Source organism: Salvelinus sp. IW2-2015, linkage group LG35, assembly GCF_002910315.2.
Source record: "Salvelinus sp. IW2-2015 linkage group LG35, ASM291031v2, whole genome shotgun sequence".
Classification (NCBI taxonomy): domain Eukaryota; kingdom Metazoa; phylum Chordata; class Actinopteri; order Salmoniformes; family Salmonidae; genus Salvelinus; species Salvelinus sp. IW2-2015.
This window is the reverse complement of record NC_036874.1, coordinates 1,641,914-1,657,667: the sequence shown is the minus strand read 5'-3', so window position 1 is coordinate 1,657,667 and position 15,754 is coordinate 1,641,914. Positions and strand designations below refer to the sequence as shown.

The window sequence follows — 15,754 nt, the reverse complement described above, 5'->3', positions numbered from 1 at the left end:
CGTTATAACGAGTTTTACCTTGTACTAAACTAAACGAGAGTAATTCTTTACATGGAATTTTTCTGTTTTTTGTGAATTTTAGTGACAGAGGGCATGGTAGTGTCATTGATGTTTGCCTGCTGGTGAGGTTTATGCCCCATAACAACTTTTTTTGACTCTGGAAAGCCCTTTGTTAACATAGAGAGAGTCTGGTAGCATCAAGAGGAGGTGGGAAGGATTCATATTCGGTAATCAACAGTTTGAAAAAATACGTTGGTTACTTGAAGAATATGAATGTCGATCATTTGTCGTTGAGACATTATTACTGTAATGGATGAACATAACTGTATTTGGAAAGTCTACACATTAGTTATCAGATTCACATGGAATTGGTTGTGCAATTTAAATGTTTAAATATGAAAACTATATTTGTGAAAAGATGAAATGTAACTTTAGCTTCTAAATGACGGAGAATTGTTTTCATAAAAGTAACTCTGCTCACTCAGTGGCCCCGCCAGTGGAACAGACATTGGGTGTGAACTATGAAAACGCCCTTCTTCCCCACTACAAAAAGCCCCTTGATGGAAAGTTCAACTTGTGTTCCTGACGACGTGCAGGGACTTGCCTTCCATAAGTTTTAAAAAGGCTAATATCAATACTACAGAACTAAGCCAAACCTTAGCGTGAGGCTCTGGTGCAATGGTTGAGACTAAACCTAACGAATTAACATCTGTGTTCCTGGTTGGCGGTGAGGATGAATGTCCTCCTACGGCTTAAAGGGAGAATTTCAATGTGGAGGTTGACAATGACACGCTGGAAGGATGAATTCGACAACACCAGCACACGAATATAGCATGAGCTTATAGTATTGGCCATCTTGTGTGACTTTATGAACTAATTCAACTAAAGAACAGTGTACATCTCGACGTCGAGTTACTCAGCAGCAGCTGGTAAATGTGGGCTAGGGAAAGGATGCGACAATCTTTCAGACGTCAGGGGTACCACAACGTGCCGTTCTACCATCAAGAATAATCTTCAAAGGACAAAAGAGATCTCTGCTGGGGCCACCCGCCTTCCATCTACTGACTATCTATAGAAGCGCAGCTCAGAGTAAATATTTCTTTGCATTTTCAAATCGGCAGTTATTAGAATGCATAAGTTCTCTATTTACAATAGCATAAGCTTCATATAAGGTCCATAGAGACGCCAATTCCTGTTGTTCCTTAGGTCTTCCGGCTGCTTTCATTCTCAAACCAACCCCTTTCTTTGCTGTAACCATCCGTCAAAGTCGGTTCCGTGCCGTAGGACGGTTTCTCTTATATGAACATAAGTAGTAATCAATATATGATCATCCTGTGTATTACTGTAATCTGTTGTGATTATTTTGGTATTTGTAATAAATAATTAAACCCACCATTTTCTGTATTTGACTGATTCAACTTTTTAGGAGGGTTCGTGAAGGATAACCAAGAATTTTACAAGTTTAGTTGAGACTGAAAGGTGCCGATTAATAATTGCTCTATTTGATATAAAAGATTACAAGGGACTTTACCTCTGCTTGGGTATGTGGGACTTAGCATTCCCACCTCTTCACAGCCAGTGAAAACAGTGGGCGCGCCAAAGTTCAAATACAGAATAATACTTATCACATATAAATGAGAATTAAATTTTTTTTTTTTTTTCAGTAAAACAAAACATATCATAGTTTTATATGTTTTATTAAGATGAACGTCTTGTGAATCCCAACCACGTGTCAAGATTTAAAAAATGCTTTACGGCGAAAGGATACCTTACTGATTTATTGAGAAACATAGCCAGCAGACAATTCATTAAACCATGTAACCAGGCCAGTAGAGTTAGAGTCAGAAATAGAGATAAATGAATGCCTTACCTATTGATGATCTCTCATGGTTCCACTTGCAGACATTAATTTCTCAATAATGTCACTTCTGACCTAACTTCTTTGTGTTAGTTTTGTTTGTGGTCAGGACGTGAGTGGGTGGGCATTCTATGTTATTGTTGTTCTATGTTTGGGTTTTGGGTTGTCAACGTAGCCTGATCTATGGTTCTCAATAGGGGCGGGTGTTTACGTTTTCCCTGATTGGGAACATATTAAGGTGGACTGTTTTCCTGTTTGTTTTGTGGTGATTGTTGCTGTGTCTGTGTTTGTTCGGCCACACGGTTACTCGTTCGTTTCGTTCGTTCGTTTGTTCTCTGTTCGTGCGTTCATGTTTTATGTTCTCAAGGTTTCAGGTGTGTTCACGTCGTTTTGTTATTTTGTATTTTGTCAGTTGTTCTGTTTTAGTTGGAGTAATCATAAAATTCAACCATCAATGAACTTCACCACGCTGCCCGCCTTGGTCTCTTTCTCTCCACATGAAAGACGAGCGTACAGAAATACCCCACAAAAACCGGACAAGCAGCGATTCAAAAGCCAGAGCCGCCCGCCAGCAGGAGCTGCCAGAAGCCGCCCGCCAGACAGGAGCTGCCAGAGCCGCCCGCCAGACAGGAGCTGCCCAGAGCCGCCCGCCAGACAGGAGCTGCAAGAGCGCCCGCCAGACAGAGAGCTGCGAGAGCCGCCAGCCAGCCAGGAGCTCCAGAGCCGGCAGCCAGCCAGGATCTGCCAGAGCCGTCAGTCAGCCAGGAGCTGACAGAGTCGTCAGTCCACAGCCCAGGAGCTGCCAGAGCTACCTGTCACGCTGGGCGATGCCGGAATTCCCCTCAGTCCGGAGCTGCCCCTCAGTCCGGAGCTGCCCCTCAGTCCGGTGGCTGCCCCCAGTCGTGGCCCTTAGCGGTGCGCCCTTAGTCCGGTGCTGCCCTTAATCCAGTGGGGTTAATATGGAGGGTAGCCATTAGGAGGAGCCACGGAAGCGGGATTAACTATGGTGGGGTGGGGGCCACGTCCAGAGCCAGAGCCGCCACCGTGGACAAATGCCCACCCAGACCCTCCCCTATAGGTTCAGGTTTGGCCGGAGTCCGCACCTTGGGGGGGGGGGGGGGGTACTGTCACGTTCCTGACCTAATTTCCTTTGTTTAGTCTTGTTTAGTTGGTCAGTACGTGAGCTGGGTGGGCATTCTATGTTATGTGTTTCTATGTTTTGTTTAGGGTTGTCAACTAGCCTGATATGGTTCTCAATCAGGGCAGGTGTTTTACGTTTCCTCTGATTGGGAACCATATAAGGTAGACTGTTTTCTCACTGTTTGTTTGTGGGTGATTGTTGCTGTGTCTGTGTTTGTTCGCCACACGGTACTGTTTCGTTTCGTTCGTTCATTTGTTCCTGTTCGTGCGTTCATGTTTTATGTTTTCAAGTTCAGGTCTGTTCACGTCGTTTTGTTATTTTGTATTTTGTCAGTGTTCTGTTTAGTTGGATAAATCATTAAAATTCAACATCATGAACATTCACCACGCTGCGCCTTGGTCCTCCTCTCTTCCACATAAAGACGAGCGTTACAAATAAATGTTTATTTTGTTCGATAAAGTCTCTTTATATACAAAAACCTCCGTTTTGTTCATGCGTTTTCTTCAGTAATCCACAGGCTCAAACGCAGTCAAAACAGGAAGACAAAAAAATCCAAATTGTATCCGTAATGTTCATAGAAACATGCAAACGATGTTTATATTCAATCCTCAGGCTGTTTTTAGCCTAAATAATCAATAATATTTCAACCGGACAATAACGTTGTCAATTTAAAAGGTAAACAAGAATTGCTCTCTCTCTGTCGAGCGCCATGAAAAGCTCTGGACACTTTAGCGTCCAGTCATTCCGAATGCTCTTATTCCCTCATTTTTCAGAATACAAGCCTGAAACTATTTCTAAAGACTGTGGAAGGCATAGAAACTGCAGTTTGAGTCCTAAGTCAATGGATACTGAATGGCATTGAATAGAAAACTACAAAAACCAAAAAAAAACTACTTCCTGAATGGATTTTTCTCAGGTTTTTGCCTGCCAAATCAGTTCTGTTATACTCACAGACACTATTTTAACAGTTTTGGAAACTTTAGAGTGTGTTCTATCCAAATCTACCAGTTATATGCATATCATATCTTCTGGCCCGAGAAGCAGGCAGTTTAAATTGGGCATGCTTTTCATCCAAAATTCCAAATGCTGCCCCCTACCCTAGTGAAGTTAAGAGTTTAATTGGAAGACAACAGCTCTATAAACATTTTTCGTGGTGCCCGACTTTCTAGTTATAACATTTACATGATTAGTTTAATCAGGTAATATTAATTATTTTATAAAATAGCAAGTCATATCACTTAATCCGGCATAGCAAGACACGACATAATGACGCCCCGTGTGAGAATCTAAAATAGGATGACGCTTTCATTTTGATTCAGCCTATATTAAAAGCAGATTACATACTACACCCAGTTTATTATACACATTATTGGAGTTAGACAGGAATTAGTGGTGTCTGTGTGTGTGTGCTGAAGACTGCCTCGACTGCCGTGTTGTTCTTTGACGTAGCCAGTGGGTAGTGTAAACTATACATTTCTAGTACTTGGGCTGAGAAAGCTAATTATAGAAATTTGAAAAATAGAGCGTTTGGCCAAACGAAGGGCTATTTCGCCTCCGCGGGTAGGTCGGTCATTATTAATTCTCGAGCGAGGACAAAGAGCCAGCCGATTGCAATTGGAGTAGATATTAGCTTGACCAGCGATAATTATCTCTCTCTCTTGCATTTCCACACGATAGACCACGGTGCATTTTGTTGTTTGCTGAGCGTTCGCGTTAAAACATCGTCAAAATAACGCCGAAAAGGGTTTGAACATAATACTTATAAGTCAAACCTTTCCCTTGCTGAAGGGGATCCTATGTTATGCCTGAAAGTGTACAAAGTAGGATTAGCTTGCACTAGATGCTAAGCTAACAAAGGGAAAACAGCCATTTTGTTTTTCCTGTGTTACGTTGTAATTCTTCCGCCTTGCGCAACGAAAGTCCAGCCCCTTGTACTTCCGTTTGATTTCAGCGTGTGCTATCAGTGACCTCTGAAGAATTGCCAGTACATTCCTTCAAGGAGAATATTCAGGTGACACTCAAGTGGTTATTAAGCTACAATAGTAATTTGACAGAGGTAGTGATCTGTCCATTGTGCAGCACAGCATTTGATAAAACAGGACCATGTTTGCAAAACAAGTGGTTCTGAGCTTAATTGAATATCACACAGGTAAGCTAACAGATACCGAAATCAGGAATGCAGACAGGCTCTATAGACCTCTATATCTATATGACTGACTGTGTCGAACACATGTGAATTTCCTTTCTTTTTCAGCTTCAGATCAATGCCTACTTCCTACTTAAAATGTGTTTTTGTTTTTAACAGATACTAGACCGTGTCTGCCCTGCTCCCGGACTTGTCCCTGTAGTCTGTCCTGCAGCCTGGTGGAATCTGTCTGCAGCCCTCCTATTATCCCTCCATATGAGGCCAGGGTAGTGTTGACACTGTGTAGTGAGGCAGTGCTGCTGTCCAGTAAACTCTGTAGGGACGCCTGGCTACTCTGCATGTCCTCTCCTGTGACCTGTAGCTGATTCAGCACAGCACGGTTAGTAGAGGCCCTCTGGGACACGTTGTCTAGCTGGCTCTGAAGCGTTTGGATGTCTGACTTAAAGGTTGAGATATCACTGCTGGCGTTGTCGGCCTTCTCCCCTGTCTGGTCGTCTACATCATCAACAACGACATCAACAACATCATCAACAACAACATAACAACATCATCAAAAACAACAACAACAGTCATAGAGTAACAACAGAATGTCACACTAGCACCCTGAAGACTCACCAAGCTTCTTCAAGTCTGTTTCCACCGCTGTGACCTTCCCACCATAGTTCTGCATCTCTTCTGTCACGTTGTCCACTCGCTGGACCACTAGGACGAAAACAGACAGCCAGTTAGTCAGTCAGTCAGTCAAGTAACCATTCAGCCAATTAGTCAGTAAGGAAACTAGTCAGCCAGCCAGCCAGTCAGTAGGTCAGGTAACTAGTCAGCCAATTCATCAGCCTGCAATTCAYCCAGCTAGCCAGTCAGCAGGTTAGCCAGGTAACCAGTCAGTCAGCCAGCTAGTAAGTCAGCCACCCAGTTAGTCAGCCAGTCAGTCAGTCCGTCATGTAACCAGTCAGCCAGTTAGTCAGTAAGGGAACCAGTAAGCCAGCCAGTCAGCCAGCCAGTCAGCCAGGTAACCAGTCAGCCAGTTAATCAGTCAGTCAAGCCAGTAAGGTAACCAGCCAGTCAGTCAACTAACCAGTCAGCCAGTCAGTCAGTCAGGTAACCAGTCAGTCAACCCTAGAGTATACATGTACTGTACAGTGTCCCTGTAGTGGACTTTATTCATTTAAGCCCTTTAACTGCATGTCCAATTCGTGATGGTAAATGCCAATTGTAATATATTGCTATTGGACAGTGTCCATTGGCCGTATGATATATTGCCAGTGTCAACATTTCATACTGCAAATGTCTAATGGACACTGTCCATTTCCAATGTATTTAAGCAGTTATTTACCACCACCAAATAGACAGGCTGAAATCAACCCRAGCAAGTGAGGGAGAGAAAGAAATAGCAGCAATGTAACAGCATGTCCAATTTGTGATAGTAAATGCCCATTGTAATATATAGTTAATCGAAAGTGCCCATTACACATACAATATGTTGCCAACATGTTATACGACATTGGACAGTCTCCAATGTCAATATATATAAATAGGGATTTCCCACAGTGTCCATTGCCAGCGCCAACATATTATACTGCATTGAACAGTGTCGATTTTCAATATATTTGAAAAGGGATTTCCAGTGGAAACATCCTGAATTGGGCAGGCGATATCTCAGTGTGTCACGCCCTGGCCTTAGTTATCTTTGTTTTCTTTATTATTTTGMTTAGGTCAGGGTGTGACATGGGGGATGTATGTGTTTTTTGCTTGTCTAGGGGTTTTGTATGTTTATGGGGTGTTTACTAGTCTAGGTGTTTGTATGTCTATGGTTGCCTAGATTGGTTCTCAATTAGAGGCAGCTGTTTATCGTTGTCTCTGATTGGGAACCATATTTAGGCAGCCATATTCCGTTGGGTATTTCGTGGGTTATTGTCTATGTATTGGTTGCTTGTGTCTGCACTTTATATATATAGCTTCACGTTTGTTTTGTTGTTTTGATTAGTTTTTTTAAGTGTTCTTCGTTTCGTGTTAAATAAATAGAAGAATGTATTCGGATCACGCTGCGCCTTGTTCCTTCTCTCTTCCTCCATACGACGAACGTGACAGAATAACCCACCACAACCGGACCAAGCAGRGTGAAAGGAAGGAACAGCGCTTTGTGGAGCGATGGACTTGGGAGGAAATATTAGACGGCAAGGGACCATGGGAACAGCCGGGTGAATATCGCCGCCCCAAGGCAGAGCTGGAGGCAGCGAAAGCCGAGAGGCGGTATTATGAGGAGCTAGCTCGGCAGCGCGGCTGGAAGCCTGAGAGGCAGCCCCAAAAATGCCACAAGAGGAGCGCGCGCGGAATATAAGACATCCCGTCAACATATTTATCTCGGCCTTTAGAGCCATGGGTGATACATAAACTCTATGTTGTTGCTGTCTGCATAGTGAATTTAATACTCCTAACTCATGTAGCATATTATAAGCCAGTCAAGACTTTCCCTTGCTTCCGACCGGGTGACTCCTCAGTGTGGTTACTCCGCAGATCTGATCTCGTGGTAATGGGGTACATAAGTAAGGATTAGCTTGCACTAGATGCTAAGGCTACAAGGGAAAACAGCCATTTTGTTTTTGTCCCTGTTACGTTGTAGTTCTTCCGCGCCGCCGTTGCGCTGTTAATACGAATAGGTTCAGCCGCTTGTACTCTCGTCTTCACGGTTTGGGTAATTTTTGCATGTTAGACCGGGTCTGTGCTTAGTCAGTGCGGCTCTGATAAGTGAATTGCAGTAATATAACCTTTTGCTTTACCATTCATATGGCTCTTAGGATACTTTAAATTTCGGAGTGTAGTATACATCTCTCTTTTCAGATGAGTCTCACTGTAGAGATCTGTATTAGGTAGTTAGATGTCCGGTTGACAGAGCGATTATCACTGTGTTTTGGTAATTTGTTTCTGGTGGGTGTGTGCGGAGGCTGAACCTAGTACATCATCTTTTTTTGGTAAAACTAGGTAGGCCATACTTTGAAAGTTTTTGCAAAAACCACGCTAGTGTTTTCTGTGGTTACTCATATGATATATCAGACAAGATAGCTGTCAGCTTAATCCTTTCAGGACTAGAATTAGTTGGGCTGGTAGAGACAAATAACAATGGTGATCAGCGAGAATCAGGAGCCAATTGCCTGGTGAGAAGCATGCGTCATTCTATTGAGGATCTGGATCTGAACATATATTTGTACATATATTTGAATTGACTGGTGTATCGAACATTAAGTGTGACAATATATGGCGCTGTGTGTGCGGAGTCAGGTAGGGGTGGTGTGGTGTGTTTTTGAGGCTGGCGTGGCTCGTGCGAAACCGGACATTTGCTGGCTCGTCCTGTAGGTTTTGTGGTGTTCCGAAGTATAGAACTCATGCGTTGGTCCTGCCAGCTTGTCTGCGTACACAGCCTCTACGGTGGATATATATATCCTGCACAGAGTTGGCGTGCGCAGGGTGATGAGTCTGATTAGATACTAATTCATGATGTAGGTGTAGGTTTCATAATGTGCTGCATTTTGAGTCGACCGATGGAATATATTAAACTGCTGGATGAAGTAGGATTCGTATCATTAAAGGCTACTCGAGTTTTACTAATGCTGCATAGTCCCTATCTAGAAGCCAGTTTTCTCTGAACTGTGTACTGTGTAAGGTGTATGAGTTGCGAAGTGGTCTACAGCAGGGTTTCCAGTGTTCTAGACCGGACCTGAGACCTTCTGGAGCACTAGGTGCACGTTTGTCCTAGCTGGCCTCTCGGCAAATGCAGTTTCACAGATAGTAGTAGGACTTAAATAGGAGTTGAGGTGCATATGTGTGTTGAGTCTCTGTCATCACGCCAGGTTCTGTTGTTCTGGGGCGTCCGTTACGCTGTCCAGAGCCTCTCACCCTTGTCCTCGGTTTTACGATGTGTTCCATAAGTCTCATATCTATGCAATAAACTACTAGCTGGTACCATCCACTATCAATCATCATTCATAGCTCTAACCACATTAGGCTCTACAACATTTCCACTCCACAAACCCACTATACTCATACCTAGTCTTGCACGGTTGTATACCATCTAAGAAGATTCATCACACTTCGTAGTGCTTCACTCGTCTGAATTGACTTCACCAAGATCTTCTTCAGTCTTGTTTTCTCCACAGGCCATTGTCGCGACGGATTCCGTTTGGAGACGGGCACAACAATATTTTTTCTGGCACATGCTTTCTTTTCTTGTTCATTGTGTTTTCGACCTAGTCCAGTTTCAGCAGGTGAGCTCTGTAAATCCAGAGGTTCTTGTAAAGTGGGGTCTGCGGAGGTCACTAGCATGGGGTCGTGGCCCACGGTAGGATACACGAAAACAGAAAGACAAGCTTTTTATTACAGATTCAGCTTATGTTCCAGCAAGTAAAACCGATCTTCTATGTAGCACCAGATAGGTCATGGGATCAGGATACCATAGTCACGCAGTCTCCAGTGGTCCGAGCGCCAAGTCAGATTAGGCTGCTTAGCTGCTGTGCAGGTAACTAGTGCAGCGCAACCTCGTTCCAATGTCGTCTCCTAGACAGATTGCGCAGTCGTGCCAGCTAGCCATAGTGAAAGGAGGTCGTAATGGCTTTGAGGCAGGTAACGTGCATTGTTACGTCGCGCAGTGCCAGCCTAGTAAGTCAGATGCACCACGAGGGTGGGTTTTAGTTGTCAAGTATCGACGCAGCATCGCCACGTGGTCATGATCCGTGCCGTTGGCCTCTATAATCCGGCTATTCCGAGGAGGATACACTCAGTTGCCTCACCAGTTAGTGTCCGATGATGAGTGGTAGAGCATGTACATTGCTGGCTACAAGCTCGTATGCCTTCCAGATTCAGGCGGCGCAGGAGCAAAAGTTAACGCCCCAGGTAAGCGTCAGTCAGCCAGTTATCATAGTTTGTCAGAGGTCAAGCCATAGTGCTTCATTGACCTGAGGGTAACAGCCAGTGCCTAAAGCAAATCAAACTCGTTAAGCCAAGCATCAGACCGAGAGATGTGCAGATGCATGGGAACCCGGCTAGTACAGTCAACGCCTGAGGTTAGTACATGTGAAGGTCGTACGCATGTATGTTGCCAGCTTGTTACGTGAGACTATATATTAGGGTTACAGTTTTTTTTGGCGCTCCCTTAATGCACTGACTATGTTCTACGACCAGTTACTCGTGATGGTTTGTACGATCATGGCAAATCTTGTTAAGACTCTCGACTCTTGGTTATCTGATCACGTTGGTCTTTTTCTCGAACCGTGAGTGGATATGACCCTGTTAGCGCCTTGGTAGGGTCAGACATTTAGTGATACCTGCAGGCAGACATTGTGATGGAATCAGCTGGGTCGCATTTCCAATGTATTTAAGCGAGGCTTTTATTTCGCTACATTGACCACAGAATGACAGTTTACGAACATCCAGGGCTCGGTAATAGTCTCAGCCTAGCAAGGCTGAGGGAGAGGAGCTACCGCAGCAGAATCTAGGCCTATGTATGTGAACATGCCTAGATGGTCGATGGTTATAGTGATGTAAAATGGCCTCCATCTGAGTAGAGATGAGGAGTTGAGGGTTGGGTAAGTTTTGTTCGAACAAGCTGTGGTAGCCAGCTGGCAGTCCACACAGTTGTGTCAATATGTTGCCAACACTTGTTAATAGTGGTCTTAGCTGGCGAACATTGACAGTCTGCGCGATGTCAATATACCTACAGCCTGTATTGCCCGTGTTGAGAGGTAGTTGCGGGGATTTTCCATAGTGTCATCAATCGCGGCTTGCGCGAAGTCCGAGCGCAAGACTACTGGCTGGTTGAGAATGATTGGCACTTAGCAAAGGCGCTGTGGGCCACATGTGTCGAAGGGCAGGGCTGTGTCTCGATTATGCAAGAACTATTATTTTGTGAAAATGGGATCTCTTCCAGTCGAGACGACAACTCATCCTGAACGCACGGTGTCGAGGCGCCACTAGAAGGCGATATCTCAGTGTGTCACGGCCTGGGCCTTGATAGTTATGAGCGAGGAAGGTGCTGAATTCCGCACCAGCTTCCTGGGTGGTGTCTTCCTTTATTTTACTTTGCGCATAGTTTGGATATAGCGCTTCTAAGAGGGGTTGTGCACTGGGGGATGTTAATGGTGTTTTTTGCTTGTCTATGCGTTAGTTGTATGTTTTAGTCTGGGCCCAGATTACATACCTAGATACTAGCGAATGGCCCCTGTCCCAATCTGTGTTAGGTTTGGTATGTCGCTATGGTTGGCCTATTACGTGTGAGTCGGGTCTCCACATTGTATGGCCAGCGTCAGCATAGATTTTGATCGTCGTTGTCCTTCGTATAGGGGATGAGCATAGTCTTACGCTGGGCTCGGAGTCATATGAGGATTCTCCGGTTAATGAGTGTGTATGTTCAGTAGTGTGGCTTACGAGGCTTCTGTTTCTGTGATGAAATTGGGGCCCGTTGCTCCCTGGCCTGTCTGCAACTGTTACTATATCTGTATCCTCGCTTCCTGACGGTGTTGGTCTCTTATCGGATTGCTCTGTCCGTTATCGGGAGATTGGTATTAAGGTGGTTTCAGCTCATAGTGGTTGCCTATCGTTTGGGAGGGCACACAGCTGTTGTTGTTAGATAACATTAGAAGAAGATGGATTCACGGATCTATAATCTACGCTTGTTCGCTTATGTTTCTTTCTTCTCTTCTTCCTACATATTATCTTAAGACGAAGGGCTGATGACAGAAGATACCGCTTAGCTCTCACTGAAAGACGCGGACACAAAACCAGATGCATCGCGTGCCGAAACGGTAAGGGAAGCAGACGTCTTGTTGAGGCGACTGAGAAGCTATGGCAGGATGGAGCAAGATATTGTAACGCACACCATCGGACAAGGAGAGCCGATTGAGACACAGCATGGAGTATGAATATTAGCCGCGGTCCACTATTAACGTAGCAAAAAGGAACAAAAAGTTCTTATAGGCAGTAGCTTGGAAGGGGCATGAGAGAAATGGCGAATGGAGGGGTCCAGGTGTATGATATGAAGGAGGCTAGACTCGGGGGTTCAGCGGCGGGCTAAGAGAAATGACCTGAGGGAGCGCATATGTCGGCGATAGGATATGTATGTGGGTAGGATTGGAAGTGCTCTAACGGGGAGTCGTAGGAGGCGAGCTTGGTTAGATGGTGAGACACCTGCGGCCATGTAGCTAGCTCGCGACTGTGATGTCTCGTGAGGTAAGAGAGCGCGCACATGATGGAAGGACGGAGAAGGTCGCAGCGTCGGAGGTGTGTGATATGGTAGCGATATGGTTGGGAGTGGCTAAACAGTAGCTGATCAGTGACAGGAATTAATTGGGGAAATTGGCGGAGAGTTGGAAATGCTAGGGGAGTGCCTGGTGTTGGGTGCGCATGGAGGGACACGACATCCGCGGCCGAGTGCTGGAGTTGCTGGTCCGGTAGCATTGCTGTGAAACTGTGTGTAATCCGTGTGGTGGGTCCGTTCTCTCCTCTCTAGGCACTGCGTACGCCAATGCGCATTGGGTCGTTGCGATAATCGGAGGTGGGTTCTGGCGTCATGATCGAGGGCCAAGCACACGAGACAGCGTAATAGGGCCGCCCAGTGAGATGTCGCCGCATCGTATACTGCACATAGAGACTCCTGTGCATCGGCCGGAGTTCTGGTTTTGCGCCTACATAATGGGCAGAATAGGCACACCACTCGTGAATGATGGAACTAGCTCTCGCCATGCCTCGCGAAATGCTCTCGCACGTTGAGTCAAGACCAGCTCTCACTGTTGGTCTAGGAGCGCTACCTCTCGCATTCATAGTCATTGCCGGCTAGTCCGCGTGGCCGAAGATCGGCTCACGGAACCAGGGGCGCTGCCAGATGGTTCACGAGTGCTTATCAGCAGTGTAGCGTGGTGTTATGCGAGCAGTGAGGTGGGGAATTCTTTGTGGTTGGCCGAAATAGGAAAGGCCGGCACTCCGGCCGTTGAGGTAACGATAGATCCCCATTTAGCTCCTCACGGAAGCCTATACTACCAATTGTTGTCGTTGATTGGGACTCCCCTTAAGTGAGTCTGGAAAGAGAGTTTCAGGTCTGATCGAGACATAGGTATTTGTAAGTGTATCACCCATACCACGATATGCATAGAGGTTGGGTGGATGCTGGACCAGGTGGGGGGCAGTCTGATTGGTTGAAGAGCTGCATTGAGTTTTTACTTGATTTAAGGAGGGCATTGGAGGCCATGGAAGGAGAGTTTGTATGAGCATTAAGCTTCGGTCTTGAGGGTTAGTTATACAGTGTCGGCACAGCGCACCAGGGGAGCCCAACGATGTAAGGTGAGCGCACTCCAGAGCCCATGTGAAATGGTCGGTGTGTCTGCATGAGCGCTTGTGTGTATTTCACGCCTCCCCAGATGCAAGCTCGGCCCAATGAGTGAAGGTGCGCTGTACTCTGCACTAGTAACTCACCAGTGGCGCGGGATAACCGGAGTGTTCGGGCCCGGGCGATTGCTGGGTGGCACGCCCGCCATAGAGAATGCAGAGGTTGGACAACAGGTCTCCGATTTGGACACACTGACTGCTATCGAGAGAAGTTTAGTTGGTAAAACGCAGGGAGAGGACAATGCGATTTCGGATGAAACAAGGCTGGCTGTGAGGTCTCCCACTCTTCCAGGGTCCAGGTAAATTGTGGTCGCACTCTGTGTATCTATGACTGTGCTAGCCTTCGGGCCCGAGCAGTGTCAGGCAATGGATGGAGAGCTTATGTTCCGCTGGGCAGCCCGGCTCAAATCAACGTTCTATGCATCGTAATCCGCACGGTTATGTATCAGTTAGGAGATTGAGAGCGCACAGTCGAGGCCTAACTGTGCGCGCTCCAGGGTCCAGTATGCCCTGTTCTGGCTGGGCGGCTGCGAGTCTGTGACACCGAGGCCGCCTGACGTCAGTCTCTGGCAGCCCTCCTGTCAGAGCGCACTGCTTGCAGCTGACCCGGGGCTGTCCGGGGCGCGCCTGAGGAAGACCGTGGATCCGCGTGCTGTACTCTAGTCCGTACCGACGCCGTTGAGCGTGGTCACTCGTCTGGTAGGTCGCCGCCTGAGCCGGCCGTCTGGCTTTGTTTTCGCTTTGCCAGCCGTTTGGCTTTTCGCAAGACACGCCGCCTTCGTAAGGCCTAGAGGTGGCTAGAGCATCGACTTTATGGGCTCGTGACGGTCCGCCAGTCAAGTTATAGTGGGGTGGTTGCTGAGTGTGCCCCTCGAGCCTTCTGGCCGCCGCGCGGCAGGTTGTAGGAAGCCGTGCCATAGTATCGCCATGCTCTGTGCCGCGCCAATTCCAGCAGTCAGCGGGGACTTAGCCAGACGCCCACGGCCACGAGGTTTCGAGTCAAGAGCAGGCCGCTGCAGCATGACGGTCCGCGAGTCGCGGTGTGGCCACGCCGCCCAGAATGGTTTTGCGCGCCCGCCAGCCATCCTGGTAGCTGCTCCGGGGAGACCGCCGGGGGTCCGCCCTTGGTCTCTGCATGTCCGTGGAGTCCGATGCCATGGATGCGCGGCGGTCCGCGCCTTTTGCCACGCCTGTTCCCTCTTTCAGAAAACCCTCCCGCTCCGTTGCGGCAGTTTTGGGTTGCAAAGGGACGACATTTGGGGCGCTTGGGGCGAGGTTTGCCCTGTGGGGGGCGCCGGTGGAGGGCCCGCCTAAGTCAGAGGAGCCGCCAGAGGGCCTGCGCTTCGCGCCCACGTCGGGAGCCGCCAGAGCGCGTCGCCCGCCAGTCAGGGCGCTAGAAGCCGAGCGAGTCGGGCCGCGGCGCCGCCAGTCAGGAGCCGCAAGAGCCGCGCCCAGTCAGCGTGGTGCCGCGAGCTGGCTTGTCCCCTGCCTAGTCAGGGAATGTGCCTCGCCATGTATGAGGCCGTCCCGCGCGGATGTTTCCAGGTAGGTCAGAGGATGCGCCCGGGTAGTGTTCTATGGCGCTGGCTCAGAGCCGTCCGGCGCGCTCAGTCAGGTGGGGCGCCGCTCAGAAGCGGCCGGCAGTCGGGTGTGACGTCCGCTCAGCAGCCGCCCGCTCGTCGTGGAGCCGCCAGAGCCGCCCACCAGTTCAGGAGCCGCCAGAGCGCCCGCCAGTCAGGAGCCGCCAGAGCGCCCGCCAGTCAGGAGCCGCAAGAGCCGCCCGCCAGTCAGGAGCCGCAAGAGCCGCCCGCCAGTCAGGGCCGCCAGAGCGCCCGCCCAGTCAGGAGCTGCCAGAGCCGCACCGCCAGTGCAGGAGCTGCCAGAGCGCGCCCGCCAGTCCGGAGCTGCCTTTCAGTCCGAAGCTGCCTTTCAGTCGGAGCTGCCCGTCAGTCCGGAGCTGCCCCTCAGTCCTGAGCTGTCCTTCAGTCGCGGAGTTGCCCGTCAGTCGGAGTTGCCCGTCAGTCGGAGCTGCCCTCAGTCCGGAGCTGCCCGTCAATCCGGAGCTGCCCTTCCAGACGGACTGCCTTTCAGTCCTGAGATACCCTCAGTCCCGGAGCTACCCCCTCAGTCCGGAGCTACCCCTCAGTCCCGGAGCTACCCTCAGTCCGGAGCTACCCCTCAGTCCGGAGCTACCCTCAGTCCGGAGCTACCGCCGTGCTACGTCCCGAGCTGGCCTTTAAGT

The 15,754-nt window shown here is 48.2% G+C and overlaps 1 protein-coding gene across 1 annotated transcript in view; it reads right to left on the bottom strand.

Annotated features, from left to right (window-relative positions):
* Positions 1-15,754, bottom strand: part of LOC111958611 (collectin-12) — a 58,036-nt gene that overhangs the window by 39,911 nt on the left and 2,371 nt on the right. The window contains exons 2-3 of the mRNA XM_023979874.2: positions 5,761-5,847; positions 5,309-5,640 (exon numbers count right to left, since the gene is read on the bottom strand). Coding sequence (XP_023835642.2) covers positions 5,309-5,640; positions 5,761-5,847 — 419 coding nt within the window. The remainder of the gene's footprint in view (positions 1-5,308; positions 5,641-5,760; positions 5,848-15,754) is intronic.